At 38.8% G+C, this 25,809-nt stretch overlaps 3 protein-coding genes across 6 annotated transcripts; all 3 read right to left on the reverse strand.

Annotated features, from left to right (window-relative positions):
• Positions 1–4,439: 4,439 nt before the first annotated feature.
• Positions 4,440–6,367, reverse strand: LOC308704977 (extracellular superoxide dismutase [Cu-Zn]-like). 2 transcript variants are annotated; one of them, XM_081389725.1, is made up of 2 exons: positions 6,174–6,367; positions 4,440–5,226 (listed from the first exon to the last, which is right to left on the reverse strand). In XM_081389725.1, exon 2 carries the CDS (start codon positions 5,209–5,211, stop codon positions 4,558–4,560), a length of 654 nt encoding a protein of 217 aa, XP_081245851.1. In that variant the 5' UTR covers positions 5,212–5,226; positions 6,174–6,367; the 3' UTR covers positions 4,440–4,557. The 2 variants fall into 2 exon arrangements, with proteins under 2 accessions (XP_081245851.1, XP_081245852.1); XM_081389726.1 differs by having other exon boundaries at positions 4,443–5,226; positions 6,169–6,367.
• Positions 6,368–16,201: 9,834 nt separating this feature from the next.
• On the reverse strand, positions 16,202–18,149 carry LOC308700606 (extracellular superoxide dismutase [Cu-Zn]-like). Of its 2 annotated transcripts, none has more exons than XM_081382292.1 (2): positions 17,956–18,149; positions 16,202–16,985 (listed from the first exon to the last, which is right to left on the reverse strand). In XM_081382292.1, exon 2 carries the CDS (start codon positions 16,968–16,970, stop codon positions 16,317–16,319), a length of 654 nt encoding a protein of 217 aa, XP_081238418.1. In that variant the 5' UTR covers positions 16,971–16,985; positions 17,956–18,149; the 3' UTR covers positions 16,202–16,316. The 2 variants fall into 2 exon arrangements, with proteins under 2 accessions (XP_081238418.1, XP_081238419.1); XM_081382293.1 differs by having other exon boundaries at positions 17,951–18,149.
• A 2,678-nt stretch (positions 18,150–20,827) lies between these two features.
• LOC308692635 (extracellular superoxide dismutase [Cu-Zn]-like) lies at positions 20,828–22,757 on the reverse strand. Of its 2 annotated transcripts, none has more exons than XM_081368818.1 (2): positions 22,564–22,757; positions 20,828–21,611 (listed from the first exon to the last, which is right to left on the reverse strand). In XM_081368818.1, the coding sequence occupies exon 2, from the start codon at positions 21,594–21,596 to the stop codon at positions 20,943–20,945; it is 654 nt and encodes a 217-aa protein (XP_081224944.1). In that variant the 5' UTR covers positions 21,597–21,611; positions 22,564–22,757; the 3' UTR covers positions 20,828–20,942. The 2 variants fall into 2 exon arrangements, with proteins under 2 accessions (XP_081224944.1, XP_081224945.1); XM_081368819.1 differs by having other exon boundaries at positions 22,559–22,681.
• Between the last annotated feature and the right edge of the window lie 3,052 nt (positions 22,758–25,809).

Genomic DNA, 25,809 nt, shown 5'->3' on the forward strand with positions numbered 1-25,809 from the left:
CGCTATTACTATTGATACTCATGGCTTTGCGAACCTACTGTACATCGGCATCCAAACACGGCGAATCCAACGTGTTTGTGCAGCTCGACCATAACTTGCATAGACGGAGATTACAATCAAGCTGTTATTAGCTCGATTAGCTGCTATTTGAGAAATGGCGGTCACAAGTTTCTGTTCGTCTTGTTGGTCACGGTAACCCCGTCCCCAGTCCCTGACGCAAGCGGTTCTTACTTCTAGACCAGCAATGTTTTGGTGCTACTTAAGAACCACTTTTCCTGGTTCAGAGCTGGTGCTCTGGGTGTCGAAAAACAAAGAACCCATTTGAAACTAGGCTCTAGCTCTGAACCAGCACCAGCACTGCCTTGGTGGAAAAGGGTTAACAAGTCAGTTTATTTGGTGAATTAAACTTGTGAGGTAACGCAGAGCTGTTTCACTTGGGCTGCGTCCGAAACCGCATACTCAATGAGTAGGTACTTAATTTCAATGAGTACTTACTTAACTAGCGCTAAAAGAGTAGGTACTTTATAGCCAGATCTCGTTGAGTATGAATGCGAACCGGACATCTGCCATGTTGACATTATCATGTGACCTACGACGCATTATCACACGCGCAACAACTTAAAAGATTTGAATGATACGTTTAATTAATCTATCTGTAAATATCTTGATATTGATTAAACTTGCTCATTTTGTGGTCTTTTTGAAGAAACTGCTGCCCATTTATTTTGTAAATATATTTAGGGTTGATAAAGTTCTTATATTTAACCCTACTAATGTGACCCACCGTTTTATCCTTAACGATATTATTTATTTTTATTACGAAAACCCAAAATTGTCATCTCTTGAATATGTTGTTAATTTCTTTATTTTATATCCAAACATTTTTATCCACAAGCAAAAGTGGCTTACTGCTTTATGTTTTCCTCTTTTTCTTGTTGAATTTAACTCTCATTTCATCCCTCAGGCCTAGGCCTATAAATAAAAAAAAATAAATTAAAAAATGCATTTTTTAAAATGTATTATAATGAATTAAGAAAATATATTAAGATATTCAACCTTGTACTAGGTTCTTTTTTTCTGTGTAAAAAATCTCATATTATGTATGCAAACCTATGATTGATATATATATATATATATATATATATATATATATATATATATATATATATATATATATATATACCTCATAACATCAGTAACTCAACAGCCCTACCTAGAACGGTTTTCCTCAGCGTTTGTAACGTCTGCACAAAGGGCAGCTGTGCGAAGATTCGCCTTTGGAGAAAACTGTTGATTTTATACTCAAAAAATTTAAGTATCATTAATATTAAAAATTAATATTACCCCAGAATGAATTGCATTGCTATCCCACCCCAAAACATACAATAATAACAACGATAAATGCTGACCAATACTTAATTATATTACTTTTTACTGAAAATTATATTCAATTCAATAAAACAAACAAAATGTAATGTATGTCATATGACATAACTATGCAGGATTGAATACTCTACATGTGTATATAATGAACATATCTACATTTTCATTCAAACAATTAAATAAAACATTAATTAAATAATTATATTGTATTTACTGACAACAATGAGAAATATTAATAAAAGAATGAATGAAAGTCACCATCACACAATAAACAAATGCATATACAAGTCAACACATGAAACAAAGCTTTATTCAAACTACAATCATGTATGTAGGCTGAAGGCGCTGAGGTTGTTGCGTGTTGTGTTGTGCTTCACAATCTGAAGCAATAAGGGCAGGTGGAGTGATGCAGGGTCTCGTAAGGGCAGGTGGAGTGATGGAGGGACTCATCCATGGCACCATCTCCAGGATTCAGCTCTGGTCTCCTCATCCTCAGCGCCTCACACCAGCCTACTGACATTTCAGATCCTACAAAATGCACAAACATAACACAAAAACAGTCATTTTAACCACACAATGTCATTTGATTTCAGTATTATTTAGAAGACAAAACCGCTTTTTTCACAAACGCCGCCATCATCTTCCCTTGCAGGTCCTGCTCCACCACAAAAGCTGTGCAGCTAATGCACAGAAATCAAGAATCAGAAAAGTGCTGTAATAGCTCTGTTTGAAATTACAATAATTAAAATAAACTACAACTTAAGATTTAAATAGTTGTTGTTATTCATTTCTGTGGTATACTCACTCAAAGCCTTTGATGGCAGCATTCAGCTTCATGAGCCACTCTCCACTGGATAAACACACATCTGTTCATCTGTCCCTGTAACATCCAGACAAGATTCACATTACCTCTGTGATTTATGAGCTTGTTTTAACTTTTTATCCAACATAAATGTTCCTCAATTTATCAACAGTACTAATGGACAAATAAAATAGATAACTTATGTTACTTTATAGATTTGTTCTACATAATAGCACACATTCATCACTCAGATGTCTATTTCATGTTGTGATGTGCTCTTCTGCAATACTTAAGATTTTCCTGTCAGATGTAAATAGACATTTAAAATAAGCGTCTTTAATATGTATATGGTTTATGTAAATCCACTTTAGAGACGTAACGTTAACTTACGTGTCCTTACTGGAGCTCCCCTGTTAGCTAACGTTATACATAATAAAACGTGTTTTTACAGCAAAATCACAACTATACTACACTGTGTAACGTTTTTACACATTCAACAATTCAACAGTTTACTCTACAGTAGTTCAACACTTGCAATTTTAACACAAGGAACCGTGTTTACTCACATTTGAAAGCACCCGCGTCGCCGATCTCTGCGATGTTTAATAATGACGTATCCTCTAGCGTGGCCTCCTGGGATAGAAGAGTATTCATCGGTCGAGCACTCAAAAATCTGGCCGGAAGCAGTAAGCCATCCGGGAACTTCTCGCCTACTCTTTTGTAAATACTGATGTTTCGAACGTACTGCTTCCTTCACGTACTGTTTTCGCCTACTATATAGTAGGAAAGTAGGCATATTCGAACGCACTTAAGTCCGAATCTCGCGATAATTAGTACGTCACCCAGGTAATTCTCGCCTACTCTTTTGGATTCGAACATAATTTTTCGCTCGCCTACTCTTTTTCCCATACTAAATAGTAGGGAAGTATGCGGTTTCGGACGCAGCCTTGGTCTACACTATCACACTAAACTGCATTTGAGTGTGTTGAAAGTTATAATGTTATTCTATGCGTTTGTTTGTCTGTATGATACTAGCAGTAAGCTAGATGAACATTAGAATAACATACTGATCATATTCTAACATTTCATCATGTTGAGCTATATGACATTGATTAGTTTTATGTACATTTGCTCAGCTGTCTAATATGTACATTTGCTCAGCTGTCTAATAAAGTACATGCAAGACGCCTCTGTCAAGTCGAAGTTTGTGGCATCTCCAAAACACCACGCCGATATTGATCCTCGTTTTAGTTCTCCTTTTGTCCCAAAGTCTGCTTGCCATGGTCCATAATGTTTGAGCGAAAGTGAACATGGACGAGCCATTATTAGGGGTTCAAGCACAAAGTGCTAAAACTTTTGAACTTTTACATTTGGACGGCTACAACAGGGTCATTTAAAAAATGGGCGTGGCAAAATTCACTCGAAAGCCTATAAATCCTAAACGAAAACTCAGAATAACATTGTAAACAAGCATGCACAATTTTATGGAGATCGGACCATAGGTGGCGCTATAACTGTTAAAAAAGCTTTGAAAACCATATATTTCCTATGTTAAATTGGCTGGAAATGGTCTTTTCCATGTATGACGTCAGTGGTTAAATGGTTGCCAAATAAAACTTAATGTCATTTTATGCATTTGTGCTTAAAGGCCTTAAATGCTTGAACCCCAATAAATGCTGCTTGCAGCTTTGATTTAAAATGGGAATCTCTCTGAAATTAAAAATCTTTGGGAACTTTTGGGATACTGAAAGTACACAACTGCAGGAAATATATCACACTTTGCAAGTGATTTTTGGTCATTTTATTACAAAAATCTTACATATTCTTGCTTTAAACACCTTACAAGAAAACCAAGACATTTTTTTGCATTTTGATTCCCTGTTAACTGTAGTAAACTGTCAGAATAATATACCCATTTGTTGACATTTAGCGAGAAACCTTATAATTTCAAAAATAAAATCTTATGTCAGAGGTTATGTCTACCTTGAACAATAAAGGTGTCCTCCCTTGAGATCTAGCCACACCCTCCAGTGTCATATTGCATCAACCTAAACCATTGTATCATTTAAAGAAATAGTGTATCTTTAAAGACCATTGTCATGCTCAGAAAGTGTTAACCCATTGAGCACAGTAAATCAAACTAAACGGCCCACTTTGCCTGCATTCACCCTACATTTATTTTTAAGAGTGCATTTACTATTGGAAGCTTTGGCCAAAAAGCCTTTGAAAAGACCAAGAAAAAAAACATGGGAATGTTCAGGTTATGAAATATACTTTAATGTAGGACACATACAAAGAATACACAAGGAAAATCATGATTATCCCATTTGAATCTGCCCTTCCACCATATCAGACTCCCTCATCTTTGACTCTCAGTGCCTTCCTCCACATGGTTTCTTGGGGGGTACTTCAGTCTTCTGCCACAGACTTGGAGTAGTAATACCAATCACACCGAGAGCAATTATCGGTCCAGCATTCCCACTGAGTTTACTCTCCTCATCTGAACCCATTCCCAGATCATCCTCCTTCTCATGAACCGCCACCGCACGTCCCAGAATGGAATAAGGCCCAAAGAGCTTGGCGTCTGGAAGCGTCAGGAACTGCCTTATAACTCCTTTCTCGGAAGGAAAGTTGCCCAGGTCTCCAGGATGATGAGGGTGGTCAACGCCGTTTGGATTATAATGAGGACCAACAGTGATGCTGCCCTGACTGAGGTCTCCATACTGATGGATGTGCATGGCACGCTCTTGACGATCGATGGCAGGCAAACCACGGAGGTTGATTTTCACTTCTAAATCTCCATTGGGGAAGACCTGCTTGAAGAGGATTTGCCCAAAGATCTTTGGCTGGTTACGTGGCAAATTGGGGCTGGGAGTTACTTCACAAGTGGCATAGATGGTGTTGTCGAACTCCACGACTTCCGGCTGTGGAGCTGCGGCAGGCAAACACTCCTCCTTGTGGAACTCTCCTCCTTGTATATGCAGCACCAGCAATATCAGAGGGAATATTAGGATGATTTTCTCCATGTTGATCTTTAAAGCCTACAATGAAAAGTGGATTCAGTGAAATCATGCCATTTGGTTTAAGAACGTAATATTTTTGATAAAAGGTCAAAGCTTTGTTGCAGGGAGCTTTGAGAATGGAAGTTGCATTAGGTAAAATAGCACAACCAGATTAGTTTGCAACGGAAAACCATACAAGAACCCAGACAGCAACCAGATCTGGCCCACATCTGGGCCGGGTGTAATCCAGGTGTACCAGATGTGGGCCAACACCATGTTGCTGTCTAGAAAACTATAATTTTTGAATTGCTATGTACCCTTGTGAAAATAATAAAATAAAAAAATCCGCTTATTGGTATTGGATGTGTACCTGTAGTATCTTGAAAGTACAATCATAATAATAATAATAATAATAATAATAATAATAATAATAAGCAGATAATAGCACTGATGAATTATAAAAAGCCACTTAAGTGTACACACGTACACTTTCAGAAGCGTCACACCTGCCAGCCAAAGTTCCTATGATACAAACCAATGACATACAGGTGGATGTAATCACACTAAAATGAGTCCAGGCAAAGGTTCATGGAAATTGAAAAGGTCTAGGGAGAAGTGCCCTCTGGTGGCCATGATAGGGCTTCTTCTGGCAGGAGTGACATTAAGTACATGTACTCTTAAAAAAAAAAAAATAATAATGCCAAACTAAGAGTTTCTTTAAAGTACATTAGCCTATGTTTTGAAAATCTTTTTGTTGAGCTTTAAAGTACACTTAATTTGATCTGTTGTAGCCTACATGTTATTCAATATTAAATATAAAGTTGATGTCTGATATTTTTCACAAGGACAGGTAAAATAGAAGACAATATCTTTACTTTTGCTTAAACTTTTTTTAGTTGTACTAAATCAAGTCAGTTGATGGAGAAAATGGAATGGAGAAAACAAAAACAAAACCAGCCTAAAACAGCAAAGGTGCACTACCGTACAGCTGAAAAGTTGTCCTTAATCCGTGTGGAGCCTGAATATTGCAGTCACAAAAATACTACAACACTTAATCCGTGTGCAGTCCTGACCTGGGGTTGAGAGAATGTTCCTTTTGGTTGCTCTTATAGGAACTCATGTTGAGCTACAAGTTAACCATGATAGTCTGTTAGTCACTAATTAAGTTCACCTGTGTTTCATTTAGCTCCCTTTGTTTGCCTGTTTATATATAGCACTCAGTTTATTCAGTTCTTTGTCTTGCATTGCACAATGTGTTCTCCAGTGTTTTGTGTTTATTAAAAGAAGTACTGCTATAGTTTTTTTTTACGATTGCTATGACAGATTTTTCAATACTTTTAACAATTTTCCAAAACTCTTAACACAGTTAGCACTACATCCGTCTATGTCAGGGTTATTATAGTTTTGCATTTTTCATTAGTTTTTATTTTTATTTCGTTTTGACTTTTTGTTTTCAAATTCAGTTTAGTTTTAATTAGTTTTTAAAGTGGGTTTGCTAGTTTATTTTTTATTTTTTGAAAATGCTTAGTTTTAGTTTAGTTTTTATTAGTTTTAGTCTTTTTTTGTAATTTGGGTTATTTGTCAGGAGCAAGATTCAAAAAGTTCACCCTATACTAAATTTACCCTATACTGTAGGGTGACCACCATCAAACAAACCAAATGTGGGACGATTATACGTTTGTGTGGGACAATGTTGGACATGTTACCAACACTAAAGCATAACCTGAAACTGTTATTTAAAGGTGCCATGTGTAAAAATTGAGGTAAAAATATCCCAAAAATGAGCTACACGCATTAAAAGAATGAGAAGAAATAAGGGCGATGATGTCATTAAAAAAATGTCCAGTTATAGTGCTGCAGAGATATCTACCTTAATTAGCATTAGCATTAATAGCCACGGCCCGACAGGTGTCGTAATACCAGTTTCGGCCATGGGAGGCGGTATACGGGCAACATAACCACCAGCCAAACATGCAATACACGAATAACTTGCACGGCTTGTGGGCGTACTTGAACCTGATGTCAATCGTGTGGAAAGTACAGCCCACTACTACATTTCAGTTCAGGGAAGAGAGCGGAAGGATGGCTGAAGCCCTTGGCAAGAGACCCCTACCACCACCCGCTGCAGGGAAAAAAACGCGCTCTGAAGCACAAAAAAAATCTCAAAAGGCTATCCGCCACACTGGCGGGTGAACGATCATACCAAAATATGACATTTTAAGCGAGCACGCTCTCTTCTGCCTCTAAGAACTAGCAGAGAGAGAGAGAGCGAGAGCGAGCCCCGGCCACGCGCGCGCACTCACTCACTCACTATATTCAGAGCGGTCAAGTTTCCCCATACTTTTTGACAAGCGTCCTTGACAGGGCGGCCAGAGCTTCTTTGCAGCTCAAGTCGGCGGCGGTGTATAAAGTTTTAGTAATGCTCTATCTGTTGACGGCGCTGAGGAAAAAGCTCCCACCACTGGAAGAAGCTGTCGCCGCCCATTTGTGTCCTCCTGCGCACCCATCAAAGCCGTGCAGAATGTCTTCAGCACTCACGGATCGCGCATACTCCGCCGCTGGCCAGGCTGCTTCTGCTTTACACACCCTGGACGCACGAAACGTAACGGAAAACATTGCAAGGTGTAATGAGACTGAATGTTTTTTGGTGACTTATGATAACTTAGCTAGAAGTGGTATTGCTAATGAAAATCAAACTTGATATATGCTGCTAAATTAGCTTCAGGCGGGCAGCATACGTAACACTCTAAATAGATGCTGTCCCTTTTTTAACTTGTATATGTGCAGCTAAGTAGGTAGGGGTGGAGCATAGAGACTATGGCTGCGTTCGAAACCGCATACTCAATGAGTAGGTACTTAATTTCAATGAGTACTTACTTAACAAGCGCTAAAAGAGTAGGTACTTTATAGCCAAATCTCGTTGAGTATGAATGAGAACCGGACATCTGCCATGTTGACGTTAAAATGTGACCTACGACGCGTTATCACAAGCGCAACAACTATTAGAAGATTTGAACGACACGTTTAATTCATCTGTCTGTAAATATCATGATATTGATTAAACTTGCTCCTTTTGTGGTCTTTTTGAAGAAACTGCTGCCCATTTATTTTGTGAGTACATTTAGGGTTGATTTAAGTTCTTATACCCTACTAATGTGACCCACCGTTTTATCCTTAACGATATTTATTTTTATTACGAAATCCCAAAATTGTCATCTCTTGAATATGTTGTTAATTTCTTTATTTTATATCCAAATATTTTCATCCATAAGCAAAAGTGGCTTACTGCTTTGTTTTCCTCTTTTTCTTGTTAAATTTAACTCTCGTTTCATCCCTCAGGCCTATAAATAACAGAAAATGCATTTTTTAAATGTATTATATAATTAATTATTTAAGAAAATATATATTTAGATATTCAACCTTATAGGTTTTTTCCTGTGTATAAAATCTCATGTTTGCAAACCCATGATTGATATATATATATATATATATATATATATATATATATATATATATATATATATATATATATATATATATATATATATTAGGGCTGTCAATCGATTAAAAATTTTAATCGCGATTAATCGCATGATTGTCATGAGTTAACTCGCGATTAATCGCATTTAATCGCACATTTTTTATTTGTTCTAAATATACCTTAAATTAATACTTTTCAAGTTTGTAATTCTCTAATCAACGTGGGCATGGATAAATATAGATGCTTTATGCAAATGTATGTTTATTATTGAAACCATAGTCAATATAGCATGAAGACGAGACATGTTTCAAAGGTCATAGATGTTTTTCAAAGAACTTGTTCATGTCTATTAGACACATGTAGAAAGAACAAAGAAATACCAGGTTCCCATTACTTCTCTTTCTTTGCACTGAGCAATTTACTAACACAAAAATGTTTAGATTTTTGCATGACAGGGCAGCTCTTCTGAAAATGCTAAATGTACATTTAGCATTTATTATTACATTGTAGTCTCTCTCTGTGCCCATTTTGATGAAGCTAAATTCTCAATAAATTCTCAATAAAACGCATATTTTACTGTTTCTGTTGTCAAACAACGGAATGAATTTGAAATGGTGACTGAAACGCGACCAAATAAACATAACCAGCTCTCCCTTCCAAGACGTTAATCTGCACAAAAATTCTGATAATCGAGCCGTCGTCTGGTGAAATCAAATACACATAAGCTAAAGACAATATCCGTGCTCTGATTTCGGCTATATTTGTAAAATTAGAGAAGCAACATAATATCTGTGTTTAACTGAATTAAAGCGCTGCTCCTCCGCGTGAGACGCAGATAGAGAGAGAGAGAGAGAGAGAGAGAGAGAGAGAGAGGCGCGCGCGCGTGCTGAGAGAGCAGTAGCCTACCGGCGGTACCGGTATATTCTCAGAAACTAAATAAGGTTTGGGCGCTTTGTTGAAGGAAAAAAAATCGCTAAAGGGGTCTGCAATGTCGCTAAGTTGCCAACACTGTGTATCTCCATTTCTCCAACTAGGGGTTGGGTCACGGGTCAAACAGAAAATACGCGCTGCGTTAATCGTCCGTTAAAAAAATTAGTGCCGTTAATATGATTTTGCGTTAACGCGTTATTAACGCGCTAACTTTGACAGCCCTAATATATATAGATAGATAGATAGATATACACATATACCTCATAACATCAGTAACTCGACAGCCCTACCTAGAACGGTTTTCCTCAGCGTTTGTAATGTCTGCACAAAGGGAGATTCACCTTTGGAGAAAACTGCTGATTTTATACTCGAAAAATTTAAGTATCATTATTAAAAATTAATATTACCCCAGAACGAATTGCATTGCTATCCCACCCCAAAACATACAATAATAACAACGATAAATGCTGACCAATTAATTATATTACTTTTTACTGAAAATGATATAATTCAATAAAACAAACAAAATGTAATGTATGTCATTTGAAATAGCTATGCATGAATACACTCTAGATGTGTATATAGCGAACATACCTACATTTTCATTCAAACAATATATAAAGCATGAATTAATTGTATTTTATTTACTGACAACAATGAGAAATATTAATAAATTAGTTAAAGAATGAATCAAAGTCACCATCACACAATAAACAAATATACAAGTCAACACATGAAACAAAGCTTTATTCAAACTACAATCATGTATGTATATAGGCTACAGGCGCTGAACCCCACATCCTTCTGCAGTCTCAACACAGCGGTTCCCATTCTGCGGCTCTGATGAATCAGCTGACCGCCAGAGGTGAGCCGTTCTGAGGTTGTTGCGTGATGTGTTGTGCTTCACAATCTGAGGCAATAAGGGCAGGTGGAGCGATGGAGGGACTCATCCATGGCACCATCTCCAGGATTCAGCTCTGGGCTCTTCTTCATCCTCAGTACTCACACCAGTCTGCTGACATTTCAGATGCTGCAAAAATGCACAAACATAACACAAAAGCAGTCATTATTTTTAGAAGACAAAAATGCTTTTTTTTTTCACAAATGCCGCCATCATCTTTCCTTGCAGGTCCTGCTCCACCACAAAAGCTGTGCAGCAAATGCACAGAAATCAAGAATCAGAAAAGTGCTGTAGTAGCTCAGTTTGAAAATACAATAATTAAAATAAACTACAACTTAATATTTAAATAGTTGTTGTTATTAATTTCTGTAATGTCACAAAGCCTTTGATGGCAGCATTCAGCTTCATGAGCCACTCTCCTCTGGATAAACACACATCTGTTCATCTGACCCTGTAACATCCAGACCAGACTCACATACCTCTGTGATTTATGAACTCAACACTACATTTACATGTTGAGGTTGTTTTAACTTTTTATCCTACATAAATGTTCCTCAATTTACCAACAGTAATGGACAAATAAAATAGATAACTTATGTTTAGTTACTTTATAGATTTGTTCTACATAATAGCACACATACATCACTCAGATGCCTATTTCATATCTATTAGACGTAGTAATCTGCAATTCTTATAGAAGAGTTTCTTGCCAGATAATAAATAGACATTTAGTAATTGTATTTAAGATGTATACGGTTTAAAATGTATGCAAATCCACTTTGGAGACATATGTGTCCTTACTGGAGCTTCTCTGTTAGCTATACATAATAAAATGTGATTTACAGCAAAATCACAAATATACAGCGTCTTTACACCTTAAACAATTCAACAGTTTACTGTACAGTAGTTCAACACATGTGATCATTTGATTTGTAATACTCACATTTGAGTCTCGTCCGTCATCCTTTCCGTCACGTTCGAGTATGACCTATCCTCCGTCTTCTTTTTTATGACGTATCCTCTCGCGTGGCCTCCTGGGATAGAAGAGTATCCATCGGTTGAGCACTCAAAAATCTGGGCGGAAGCAGTAAGCCATCCGGGAACTTCTCGCCTACTCTTCTATTAATACTGATGTTTCGAACGTACTGCTTCCTTCACGTACTGTTTTCGCCTACTATATAGTAGGAAAGTAGGCATATTCGAACGCACTTAAGTCCGAATCTCGCGATAATTAGTACGTCACCCAGGTAATTCTCGCCTACTCTTTTGGATTCGTACATACTTTTTCGCTCGCCTACTCTTTTTCCCATACTAAATAGTATGGAAGTATGCGGTTTCGAACGCAGCCACTGCCTTTTCTCGTTTGTTACTCTAGAGTAGACCAATTCACTTTCTGGAGGTATACTGCCCCCATCTGGTATGGAATGTGGAGTATGACTGGATTTTTTTTTTGCCAGACATGACACATGGCACCTTTAATGCTTATCTAACTTAATAAAAAAAACATTTGTATTCTGCCTTTCAGCTGATAAAAATGCTTTGTTCTTTAGTCCCTTCCAGAAAACACCATTATATCACAATGTAACATTACATGTCTTAATTTGACATGTCATTTAAATTCAACATCACTGAGCCCAAAGGCAGCAGCATCATGCAGATAACTATTTTTGAAACAGTTCTGACCAAGTCCAATTAAAATCTTGGTCAGAACAGACAGACGCACGTCAACCTGCTAAAGCTGTGAGTCATATGTGTCCTCCACTCTCTGTCTGAGTCCAGTGAAGAACCTGCTAATGCTGTGAGTTATACGCATCCTCTACTCTCTGTCTGAGTCCAGTGAAGAATCCGCTAAAGCTTGAAGAACCTGCCAAAGCTGTGTCCGAGTAGAGAACGAGGAACTGCTGGTCGATTCCTCCTGGGAGTAATTGCTCTCTTCAAAGACTCTTTTAATCAGTTAATAAATATAAAAACGTTTGAAGCTATTCTGTGTCCTGTTCTGACTTTGTGGGAATACGGTCTTGCTCCTCAGGGTGGTATGCAATTTAGGGAGGGGCGGATAGCGCCCGCCCCCCCCCCCCTGCCTGTGACATTTTGGCGTAGTCGGCAGGATTCCACCCTGGGTTGAGCAACCGTAGACCTCCAAACGTCAGACAACGAGGCACCAGTAACATGCTCCCAAGTTATGCTGGTCTTTATGGGTGCCCCTTGGGTGCTGAGGCTTGGAGGACCAGGATCAGAACTGGATTGCCTTGGGCTGTGGAAGACTGAATTTGATGAGATGAGAGTAAGAGAGATGACTTTGGGCTGGGACAAGCTAAGTGCATGCTATTTTAACAACTTCCATACTGGGGGTGTATTACTGCTCTGCTGCTCTACTGTATTAATGCTGCCTCACTGTGTTGTAGCAACGACCCGCTAGCCCCGCTGTGCCATTCCAGAGACTGGGTTACTTCATCCGTGTTCTAGGGACTAGAACTCAAAAGTGGGGGAGGATGTCACGGGGTGACTATGTTCAGTGGGGGAGGAACGCACACGCCAGGGAAAGGGTTTCCCTCGAGGAGTGTTTTTAATGTAACACCCAGCAAAATAGCTGTTTCCTGTGCCTGGATGTAAACAGTGACAATCTAGCGATCTAATAGATAAATCAGCTTCAGGTGTTCGGCAGGAAGATTCTATGCTGGCGATTGGCCCGCATGTGTGGCGGGAGTGCTTTATATGTTCATTGTGGCCGACAGTTCAAGGCGCAGCAGAGGCGGGGAGAGAACGCGGCGGAGGTGAGGGAGAGACCGGCGCCCAGGAAGGGGCGCTCGGGCAGACGAGTGCAGCAGATGCGGGGAGAGAACGCGGCGGAGGTGAGGGAGAGACCGGCGCCCAGGAAGGGCCGACGATTTGATCGAGCGTGTTTGTAACGCGAAACTGACGCGATCACTGCGGCTGCAGCCGTCACGTGGACACGGCCCCGATTGTCGGGTTGAGAGGCGTGTGTGCCTGCTTCGTGGTTCAATGTGATGGGATGTGCGTCTGTCTGTGACTCCCCTGACCTGGACGCTATGGTGAGCTTTGCTCATATATCCTGTTTTCTCTGCCAGTTGGAACAAAGGCTCTCTAAGGGATTCCCTCAGTCTGTCTGCCTTACTGCTCTACTGTTCTGCCGCTCTACTACCCTACTGTTGTACTGCTTTTCTTCTCTCAACACAGCAGCTAACCAGCCCAGCCCAACTTCAAGGAGATGTTTGCTTGGACACAGTTCAATTGCCTTGGTCACAGTGAGTTTGCTGATTTGAAGTGTCCTGTTCTTAGAGTGTTCACATTGGGAAGGTTGATGTGTGTGCACGAGTGCTTTGACGGTTTCGGATCGTTTGGTCTGCATCTACAGTTCCAGATAAACAGCCTCCTGTGACCTAGTGAAGAACCTGCTAATGCTGTGAGTTATACGTATTCTCCACTCTCTGTCTGAGTCCATTGAAGAACCTGCTAATGCTGTGAGTTATATGTACCCTCCACTCTCTGTCTGAGTCCGGTGAGGAACCTGCTAAAGCTGTAAGTCATATGTGTCCTCCACTCTCTGTCTGAGTCCAGTGAAGAGCCTGCTAATGCTGTGAGTCATATGTGTCCTCCACTCTCTGTCTGAGTCCAGTGAAGAACCTGCTAATGCTGTGAGTTATACGTATTCTCCACTCTCTGTCTGAGTCCAGTGAAGAACCTGCTAAAGCTGTGAGTCATATGTACCCTCCACTCTCTGTCTGAGTCCAGTGAAGAACCTGCTAATGCTGTGAGTTAAACGTATTCTCCACTCTCTGTCTGAGTCCAGTGAAGAACCTGCTAAAGCTGTGAGTCATATGTGTCCTCCACTCTCTGTCTGAGTCCAGTGAAGAACCTGCTAATGCTGTGAGTTATACGTATTCTCCACTCTCTGTCTGAGTCCAGTGAAGAACCTGCTAAAGCTGTGAGTCATATGTACCCTCCACTCTCTGTCTGAGTCCAGTGAAGAACCTGCTAATGCTGTGAGTTGTACGTATTCTACACTCTCTGTCTGAGTCCAGTGAAGAACCTGCTAAAGCTGTGAGTCATATGTACCCTCCACTCTCTGTCTGAGTCCAGTGAAGAACCTGCTAATGCTGTGAGTTATACGTATCCTCTACTCTCTGTCTGAGTCCAGTGAAGAATCCGCTAAAGCTTGAAGAACCTGCCAAAGCTGTGTCCGAGTAGAGAACGAGGAACTGCTGGTCGATTCCTCCTGGGAGTAATTGCTCTCTTCAAAGACTCTTTTAATCAGTTAATAAATATAAAAACGTTTGAAGCTATTCTGTGTCCTGTTCTGACTTTGTGGGAATACGGTCTTGCTCCTCAGGGTGGTATGCAATTTAGGGAGGGGCGGATAGCCCCCCCCCCCCCCTGCCTGTGACAAAAGTGTGCTTTAACAATGTGTGTCAGAACAGATAACACCATGCGGGTTTTGAACATTTGCTCAACTGTCTAATAAAGTACATGCAAGACGTCTCTGTCAAGTCAAAGTTTGCGGCATCTTGAAAACACCACGCCGATATTGATCCTCGTTTTAGTTCTCCTTTTGTCCCAAAGTCTGCTTGCCATGGTCCATAATGTTGGAATTAAACAACTCCATGAGCGTGCCGCTAGACGTAACGCAGTTGTCGCCATGGTTACTATGGCAGTATGAGCAGAAACCAGGGATAACGCGGATATTATGTCATTGACAGGCAACAAGTGAACATGGACGAGTCATTATTAGGGGTTAAAGCACGAAGTGCTAAAACTTTTGCATTTGGACGGCTATAACACGGCCATTTAGAAAATGGGCATGGCAAAATTCACTCGAAAGCCTGTAAATCCTAAACAAAAACTCAGAACTTAATGAAAATTGGTGAGCATATGTGAAATAACATTGTAAACAAGCATGCACAATTTTATGGAGATCGGACAATAGGTGGCGCTATAACTGTTAAAAAAGCTTTGAAAACCATATATTTCCTATGTTAAATTGGCTGGAAATGTTTTTTTCAATGTATGACGTCAGTGGTTAAATGGTTGCCAAATAAAACTTAGTCTTTCTGCATTTGTGCTTAAAGGCCTTAAATGCTTGAACCCTAATAAATGCTGCTTGCAGCTTTGATTTAAAATTGGAATTTCTCTGAAATTAAAATCTTTGGGAACTTTTGGGATACTGGAAGTACACAACTGCAGGAAATATGTCACACTTTGCAAGTGATTTTTGGTTATTTTATTACAAAAATCATACATATTCTAGCTTTAAACACCTTACAAGAAAACCAAGATTTTTTTTGCATTTTGATTCCCTGTTAACTGTAGTAACAAACTGTCAGAATAATATACCCATTTGTTGACATTTAGCGAGAAACCTTATAATTTCAAAAATAAAATCTTATGTCAGAGGTTATGTCTACCTTGAACAAGAATGGTGTCCTCCCTTGAGATCTAGCCACACCCTCCAGTGTCATATTGCATCAACCTAAACCATTGTATCATTTAAAGAAATAGTGCATCTTTAATTAAAGGCCATTGTCATGCTCAGAAAGTGTTAACCCATTGAGCACAGTAAATCAAACTAAACGGCCCACTTTGCCTGCATTCACCCTACATTTATTTTTAAGAGTGCATTTACTATTGGAAGCTTTGGCCAAAAAGCCTCTGAAAAGACCAAGAAAAAAAAACATGGGAATGTTCAGGTTATGAAATATACTTTAATGTAGGACACATACAAAGAATACACAAGGAAAATCATGATTATCCCATTTGAATCTGCCCTTCCACCATATCCGACTCCCTCATCTTTGACTCTCAGTGCCTTCCTCCACATGGTTTCTTGGGGGGCACTTCAGTCTTCTGCCACAGACTTGGAGTAGTAATACCAATCACACCGAGAGCAATTATCGGTCCAGCATTCCCACTGAGTTTACTCTCCTCATCTGAACCCATTCCCAGATCATCCTCCTTCTCATGAACCGCCACCGCACGTCCCAGAATGGAATAAGGCCCAAAGAGCTTGGCGTCTGGAAGCGTCAGGAACTGCCTTATAACTCCTTTCTCGGAAGCAAAGTTGCCCAGGTCTCCAGGATGATGAGGGTGGTCAACGCCGTTTGGATTATAATGAGGACCAACAGTGATGCTGCCCTGACTGAGGTCTCCATACTGATGGATGTGCATGGCACGCTCTTGACGATCGATGGCAGGCAAACCACGGAGGTTGATTTTCACTTCTAAATCTCCATTGGGGAAGACCTGCTTGAAGAGGATTTGCCCAAAGATCTTTGGCTGGTTACGTGGCAAATTGGGGCTGGGAGTTACTTCACAAGTGGCATAGATGGTGTTGTCGAACTCCACGACTTCCGGCTGTGGAGCTTCGGCAGGCAAACACTCCTCCTTATGGAACTCTCCTCCTTGTATATGCAGCACCAGCAATATCAGAGGGAATATTAGGATGATTTTCTCCATGTTGATCTTTAAAGCCTACAATGAAAAGTGGATTCAGTGAAATCATGCCATTGGTTTAAGAAAGTAATATTTTTGATAAAAGATCAAAGCTTTGTTGGAGGGAGCTTTGAGAATGGAAGTTGCATTAGGTACACAAGTTGCATAGCACAACCAGATTAGTTTGCAATGGAAAAACCATACAAGAACCCAGACAGCAACCAGACCCGGCCCACATCTGGGCCGTGTGTAATCCAGGTGTACCAGACGTGGGCCGACACCATGTTGCTGTCTAGAAAACTATAATTTTTGAATTGCTATGTAGCCTTGTGAAAATAATAAAATAAAAAAATAGCTTATTGGTATTGGATGTGTACCTGTAGTATCTTGAAATTACACTAATAATAATAATAATAATAATAATAATAATAATAATAAATAAAAATAAATAAAACTTGCAGATAATAACACGGATGAATTATAAAAAGCCACTTAAGTGTACACACACACACTTTCATAAGCGTCACACCTGCCAGCCAAAGTTCCTATGATACAAACCAATGACATACAGGTGGATGTAATCACACTAAAATGAGTCCAGGCAAAGGTTCATGGAAATGGAAAAGGTCTAGGGAGAAGTGCCCTCTGGTGGCCATGATAGGGCTTCTGCTGGCAGGAGTGACATTAAGTACATGTACTCTTAAAAAAAAGAAAATAATGCCAAACTAAGAGTTTTACTTTAAAGTACATTGTTTTGACAATCTTTTTGTTGTGCTTTAAAGTACACTTAATTTGATCTGTTGTAGCCTTCATGTTATTCAATATTAAATATAAAGTTAAGATTTCCTGATTCTGATATTTTTCACAAGGACAGGTAAAATAAAAGACAATATCTATACTTTTGCTTAAACTTTTTTAGTTGTACTAAATCAAGTCAGTTGATGGAGAAAATGGAATGGAGAAAACAAAAACAAAACCAGCCTAAAACAACAAAGGTGCACTACCGTACAGCTGAAAAGTTGTCCTCAATCCGTGTGGAGCCTGAATATTGCAGTCACAAAAATACTACAACACTTAATCCATGTGCAGTCCTGACCTGGGGTTGAGAGAATGTTCCTTTTGGCTGCTCTTATAGGAACTCATGTTGAGCTACAAGTTAGCCATGATAGTCTGTTAGTCACTAATTAAGTTCACCTGTGTTTCATTTAGCTCCCTTTGTTTGCCTGTTTATATATAGCACTCAGTTTATTCAGTTCTTTGTCTTGCATTACACAATGTGTTCTCCAGTGTTTTGTGTTTATTAAAAGAAGTACTGCTATAGTTTTTTTTTACGATTGCTATGACAGATTTTTCAATACTTTTAACAATTTTCCAAAACTCTTAACACGGTTAGTTAGCACTACATCCCAGGGTTATTATAGTTTTGCATTTTTCATTAGTTTTTATTTTTATTTCGTTTTGACTTTTTGTTTTCAAATTCAGTTTAGTTTTAATTAGTTTTTAAAGTGGGTTTGCTAGTTTAGTTTTTATTTTTTGAAAATGCTTAGTTTTAGTTTAGTTTTTATTAGTTTTAGTGTTAGTTTTAGTCTTTTTTTTTGTAATTTGGGTTATTTGTCAGGAGTAAGATTCAAAAAGTTCACCCTATACTAAATTTACCCTATACAGTAGGGGACCACCATCAAACAAACCAAATGTGGGACGATTATACGTTTGTGTGGGACAATGCTGGACATGTTACCAACACTAAAACATAACCTGAAACTGTTATTTAATGCTTATCTAACTTAATAAAAAAACATTTGTATTCTGCCTTTCAGCTGATAAAAATGCTTTGTTCTTTAGTCCCTTCCAGAAAACACCATTATATCACAATGTAACATTACATGTCTTAATTTGACATGTCATTTAAATTCAACATCACTGAGCCCAAAGGCAGCAGCATCATGCAGATAACTATTTTTGAAACAGTTCTGACCAAGTCCAATTAAAATCCAACAAAATAAATAATGAACTAATAAAATATAAAACATGAAATTAGATCATTGACATGTCTTATAAACCAAAAACTTTCATATTTTTTAGAAAGGATGTGAATCAAAACAATGACAGCTGGCAACAAGTTGATAAATTCTGTTAAATTTTTATTTTAATTGACCGAATTATACATTTGTTTTCTGACAGGGAACACATTGAACGAATCACCGCTCCACATTTTGATTGACAGCCGTCAAAACGTACTAGTGACCGTGTTTACTCCTTTACTTTACAACCTTTGGATAGGATTTAAAAGAAGGCGGTTGTATTTGTAGCCTACTTCTGAGGAAGCGCTGTTAAATATAGGTGAAAAACTACGCCGCAAAAATAATAAAGAAAATGCTTTCTTAAAAAGGCAAAAGAAAGCATGCACGTTTTCTTAATATGATTATTAAAAACCGACAGACTGATGAAAATGTGGGACATTTTCTCAATATGCGACGTGCGGGACAAGGGGTGAAAATGCTGTGCAGTACAATGCAATGCGGGACAGGTGGTCACCCTACATACAGTAAATAGCCTAACAACGTACTCATCTGGATTGAATCAGCAAACATTCAGTGTAAAAGTGTGCTTTAACAATGTGTGTCAGAACAGATAACACCATGCGGGTTTTGAACATTTGCTCAACTGTCTAATAAAGTACATGCAAGACGTCTCTGTCAAGTCAAAGTTTGCGGCATCTTGAAAACACCACGCCGATATTGATCCTCGTTTTAGTTCTCCTTTTGTCCCAAAGTCTGCTTGCCATGGTCCATAATGTTTGAATGAAACAACTCCATGAGCGTGCCGCTAGACGTAACGCAGTTGTCGCCATGGTTACTATGGCAGTACGAGCGGAAACCAGGGATAACGCGGATATTTATGTCATTGACAGGCGACAAGTGAACATGGACGAGCCATTATTAGGGGTTAAAGCACGAAGTTCTAAAACTTTTGCATTTGGACGGCTATAACACGGTCATTTAGAAAATGGGCGTGGCAAAATTCACTCGAAAGCCTATAAATCCTAAACAAAAACTCAGAACTTAATGAAAATTGGTAAACATATGTGAAATAACATTGTAAACAAGCATGCACAATTTTATGGAGATCGGACCATAGGTGGCGCTATAACTGTTAAAAAAGCTTTGAAAACCATATATTTCCTATGTTAAATTGGCTGGAAATGGTCTTTTCCATGTATGACGTCAGTGGTTAAATGGTTGCCAAATAAAACTTAAATAAAACCAATAAGTCCTTAAATGCTTGAACCCAGATAAATGCTGCTTGCAGCTTTAATTTAAAATGGGAATTTCTCTGAAATTAAAAATCTTTGGGAACTTTTGAGATACTGGAAGTACACAACTGCAGGAAATATATCACTCTTTGCAAGTGATTTTTGGTTATTTTATTACAAAAATCATACATATTTTAGCTTTAAACACCTTACAAGAAAACCAAGACATTTTTTTGCATTTTGATTCCCTGTTAACTGTACTAACAAACTGTCAGAATAATATACCCATTTGTTGACATTTAGCGAGAAACCTTATTTCAAAAATAAAATCTTATGTCAGAGGTTATGTCTACCTTGAACAATAAAGGTGTCCTCCCTTGAGATCTAGCCACACCCTCCAGTGTCATTGCATCAACCTAAACCATTGTATCATTTAAAGAAATAGTGTATCTTTAATTAAAGGCCATTGTCATGCTCTGAAAGTGTTAACCCATTGAGCACAGTAAATCAAACTAAACGGCCCACTTTGCCTGCATTCACCCTACATTTTTTTTAAGAGAGCATTTACTATTGGAAGCTTTGGCCAAAAAGCCTCTGAAAAGACCAAGAAAAAAAACATGGGAATGTTCAGGTTATGAAATATACTTTAATGTAGGACACATACAAAGAATACACAAAGAAAATCATGATTATCCCATTTGAATCTGCCCTTCCACCATATCCGACTCCCTCATCTTTGACTCTCAGTGCCTTCCTCCACATGGTTTCTTGGGGGGCACTTCAGTCTTCTGCCACAGACTTGGAGTAGTAATACCAATCACACCGAGAGCAATTATCGGTCCAGCATTCCCACTGAGTTTACTCTGCTCATCTGAACCCATTCCCAGATCATCCTCCTTCTCATGAACCGCCACCGCACGTCCCAGAATGGAATAAGGCCCAAAGAGCTTGCCGTCTGGAAGCGTCAGGAACTGCCTTATAACTCCTTTCTCGGAAGCAAAGTTGCCCAGGTCTCCAGGATGATGAGGGTGGTCAACGCCGTTTGGATTATAATGAGGACCAACAGTGATGCAGCCTTGACTGAGGTCTCCATACTGATGGATGTGCATGGCACGCTCTTGACGATCGATGGCAGGCAAACCACGGAGGTTGATTTTCACTTCTAAATCTCCATTGGGGAAGACCTGCTTGAAGAGGATTTGCCCAAAGATCTTTGGCTGGTTACGTGGCAAATTGGGGCTGGGAGTTACTTCACAAGTGGCATAGATGGTGTTGTCGAATTCCACGACTTCCGGCTGTGGAGCTTCGGCAGGCAAACACTCCTCCTTGTGGAACTCTCCTCCTTGTATATGCAGCACCAGCAATATCAGAGGGAACATTAGGATGATTTTCTCCATGTTGATCTTTAAAGCCTACAATGAAAAGTGGATTCAGTGAAATCATGCCATTTGGTTTAAGAACGTAATATTTTTGATAAAAGGTCAAAGCTTTGTTGCAGGGAGCTTTGAGAATGGAAGTTGCATTAGGTAAAAACAGCACAACCAGATTAGTTTGCAATGGAAAAACCATACAAGAACCCAGACAGCAACCAGATCCGGCCCACATCTGGGCCGTGTGTAATCCATGTGTACCAGATGTGGGCCGACACCATGTTGCGGTCTAGAAAACTCTATAATTTTTGAATTGCTATGTAGCCTTGTGAAAATAATAAAATAAAAAATACGCTTATTGGTATTGGATGTGTACCTGTAGTATCTTGAAAGTACACTAATAATAATAATAATAATAATAATAATAATAATAATAATAATAATAAATAAAACTTGCAGATAATAGCACTGATGAATTATAAAAAGCCACTTAAGTGTACACACACACTTTCATAAGCATCACACCTGCCAGCCAAAGTTCCTATGATACAAACCAATGACATACAGGTGGATGTAATCACACTAAAATGAGTCCAGGCAAAGGTTCATGGAAATGGAAAAGGTCTAGGGAGAAGTGCCCTCTGGTGGCCATGATAGGGCTTCTGCTGGCAGGAGTGACATTAAGTACATGTACACTTTAAAAAAAAAAAAGTAATGCCAAACTAAGAGTTTTACTTTAAAGTATATTATGTTTTAAACATCTTTGTTGTGCTTTAAAGTACACTTAATTTGATCTGTTGTAGCCTACATGTTATTCAATATTAAATATAAAGTTGATGTCTGATATTTTTCACAAGGACAGGTAAAATAAAAGACAATATCTATACTTTTGCTTAAACTTTTTTTTAGTTGTACTAAATCAAGTCAGTTGATGGAAAAAATGGAATGGAGAAAAAAAAAACAAGCCTAAAACAGCAAAGGTGCACTACCGTACAGCTGAAAAGTTGTCCTCAATCCGTGTGGAGCCTGAATATTGCAGTCACAAAAATACTACAACACTTAATCCGTGTGCAGTCCTGACCTGGGGTTGAGAGAATGTTCCTTTTGGTTGCTCTTATAGGAACTCATGTTGAGCTACAAGTTAACCATGATAGTCTGTTAGTCACTAATTAAGTTCACCTGTGTTTCATTTAGCTCCCTTTGTTTGCCTGTTTATATATAGCACTCAATTTATTCAGTTCTTTGTCTTGCATTGCACAATGTGTTCTCCAGTGTTTTGTGTTTATTAAAAGAAGTACTGCTATAGTTTTTTTTTACGATTGCTATGACAGATTTTTCAATACTTTTAACAATTTTCCAAAACTCTTAACACGGTTAGTTAGCACTACATCCGTCTATGTAACCTATACTATTAACACATTTCTCGTTGCTTTAACAGAAAATGCATACAATTAACACAAATTTAAAATGCTTGAACTTCTTTTACACACAAGCTCAAACAAGACCAAAACAATGGATTTTTACTGCCAAATTTACCGATGCTTTAACAATGTGTGTCAGAACAGATAACACCATGTTCTGAACCTTACAGGCTAAAGTCAAGGTAAACAGCTGTTTATATTGTGAATTGAAACCCAAATATATCCCCTGTATTTTATCCTATTGTTACTGAGAAACAATTATGCAATAATATAAATCACAGCTGATTCCCATCTAGGAAACACACTCAGGTGTTAAGTTTCTTTCAACCGCATGACCATATGGTATACTGTAACCGTACATTCTATAAAGCACTCTGAGATGGGTCTTTTTTTATTGAATTTCTGCAGTAAAAGACCTACAGTAAACCCAACAAAACAAAAATGTAGAGAAGCTTCAAAAGAAACTGCAGTGCAAAACACAATCTATGATCAATACAATATACTGTCTGTTGTATAAGGGCAGACCTGACACGTATACAATAATGCAGTTTCTGTAATTCCATCTGATGTTAGTGTTTTTATGACATTGTGCTATGATTGACTAAATCTTCCTGTTGGACAGCTATGTTACATATGTTAGTGTTTTGAAAAATGATTTGATTTTGAGACATATTTGCAGTGTTTTGGTAGGCATAGTGTATTATTGAATCTAGAAAATAAGTGTTGCAGGGCTCTCAAGTTTTACCAAAAGCTTGGAGTGAGATCACATGCGGTAAGGGGAGGAGCCCTAATGAAGCCACGCCCCCATATGTTCCCGCCCCCCAATTTTACCCATTGTTCATAATTAACCAGCCCAAATTGAAATTATAACAATTGGTAAATCTGATAAATGACAGAGCAATTGATCACATCAAATATACTCTTTAATGTTATATTTCAAAATTACAAATAAGTTATACAAAAATTACAAAAATATAACAAATTGCTCCAAACAGTTTGGAAAAACAAATCTTTTTGCATTTTGAATGTCTAGTCAAAATGGTATACTGGTAATTATTTATTGTGTGGTGCATGGGACATTGTGAACAAATGACATATTAGAGTATTATTAAGGTGTGTGTGTGTGTGTGTGTGTGTGTGTGTGTGTGTGTGTGTGTGTGTGTGTGTGTGTGTACACAAGAGTACACACTCCAGCTTATGAAATGTGTTTTGTGTTTGAAAAATACAAATGCAATGGCAATGATTAATGTATGTTTTGACAGGATATAAAATATTACCCAGAGCACTCTGCTTTAATACATAGCCTTAATGTAACTAGAAAGACTATTAATACAGTATAATATAGAATTTAAAATAAAATAAACAAATTTAAATGTATTTAAAATAAAATGAAGAAATACATCTTCATTCCTTCCCATACCCACTAACATTCCCTTAGTTTAAGAAAACGTAAGCTAGCCAAACTGAGCCAAAGCTTCTGGCCTGGTTGCAGAGTAGTTGTAGAGTTTTTAACTGCATTAATAATAATGTAAACGATGGGCTATATATTAAATGTTCTAGCCTAAAAACGTTAGACGAGCTTTCTTCCAACTTACCTTCTCCATTACGACGTGTGTTCGCGCAATGTTGTTGGTTACCTAGTAACGAACGTCCGGTGGCCGAGAATGTTCCGTCAACTTCCGTGTGTTCGCGTATCTGTGTTGCCTTGTAACGAACGCAATACGTGCTGAGATACGTGCTGGCGGCAGGAAACTTCACTTTGTGTGCCTGCGCCTCGTATACAACGTTATATATAAAGCTCGCAGTACAACTTGGTTGGCATTGCCTTTTCAGCGTGAGAAATACACGGTGTGGCGTGTGAGCGTGTGAACTGGTTGAATTGCGTGTGTCTCACGCCCAATGCGTGAGACTTGAGAGCCCTGGTGTTGGAGTTTAGTTTACAGTGTGTGATTTTGAGCATGAAATTAACTGTTTTGCCAATTGTGTGTTGTAGGTGTGTTGGTGCGTTAATAGTTTAGGAAAGTTGTTAAAAGTATTGAAAGAATTGTCATAGTGATTGTAAAGAACTGTAATACCATCTATATTAGGGCACAGTGCATTGCAAATATTTTCATAGAACTCACTAGCCTAGAAATCTAGACGCACCCTAGCGGCAGCAAAATGTATTTCGCAGCCAGGTGGGTCTAGCAACTCTCAATAAACCTTCTAGCTGCAAAAACCCAAATTGGGTCAGGCCAATCACGTCGTGTATAGAGTAGGCGGGGCGGGCTTAACATATGACGACAGAGTTGCGACAGTTACCTGCTGCTACTTGAAAACAAAGAATGATGGCTGCTGATGGAGAACAACAGTCTTTCGAATCGGCTTTGCCGCGACTCTGGAGGACTTGGAGTTATTTTTTTCTTTGAGAAAAGAGCAAAGAACGGCACTTAAGTCATTCTTAAAAAAGGGAGATGTGTTCGTCGTTTTGCCGGCCAGATAGGCTATGGCAAAAGTTGAATCTATAAACTAAGCTCTGCTGTTGGGAAAACGCTTTGGTTGGTTGAAGCGCTGTCCTATAGCGTGCCGAGGGAATTTGAAAGACAGCCGTTTATCCCGCCCCTCGGAGTGAGCCGTGACTATGTTAAGTTTCCAGACCTAACATCTTGATGTAGGTCTGGCTTGCCAGGCTAAGAACTCACTGGTTCTTGGTGAAAATGTTGGTGTTGTAGTGATTTATAGTCTATATTAGTATTAATTTAGTTTTTGGTCACACTAAGGCAAGTGTGAGAGTTTCAGATGATTCCTTCCTATATTACAGGGCACCAACTGAGGAATTT

This window comes from Scardinius erythrophthalmus (assembly GCF_964197995.2).
Source record: "Scardinius erythrophthalmus genome assembly, chromosome: 1".
Taxonomy (NCBI): Eukaryota; Metazoa; Chordata; class Actinopteri; order Cypriniformes; family Leuciscidae; genus Scardinius; species Scardinius erythrophthalmus.

Bases quoted from the DNA above. Each gene is read 5' to 3' on its own strand.
- LOC308704977 (XM_081389725.1), bottom strand. From the start codon at position 5,211: ATGGAGAAAATCATCCTAATATTCCCTCTGATATTGCTGGTGCTGCAT.
- LOC308700606 (XM_081382292.1), bottom strand. From the start codon at position 16,970: ATGGAGAAAATCATCCTAATATTCCCTCTGATATTGCTGGTGCTGCAT.
- LOC308692635 (XM_081368818.1), bottom strand. From the start codon at position 21,596: ATGGAGAAAATCATCCTAATGTTCCCTCTGATATTGCTGGTGCTGCAT.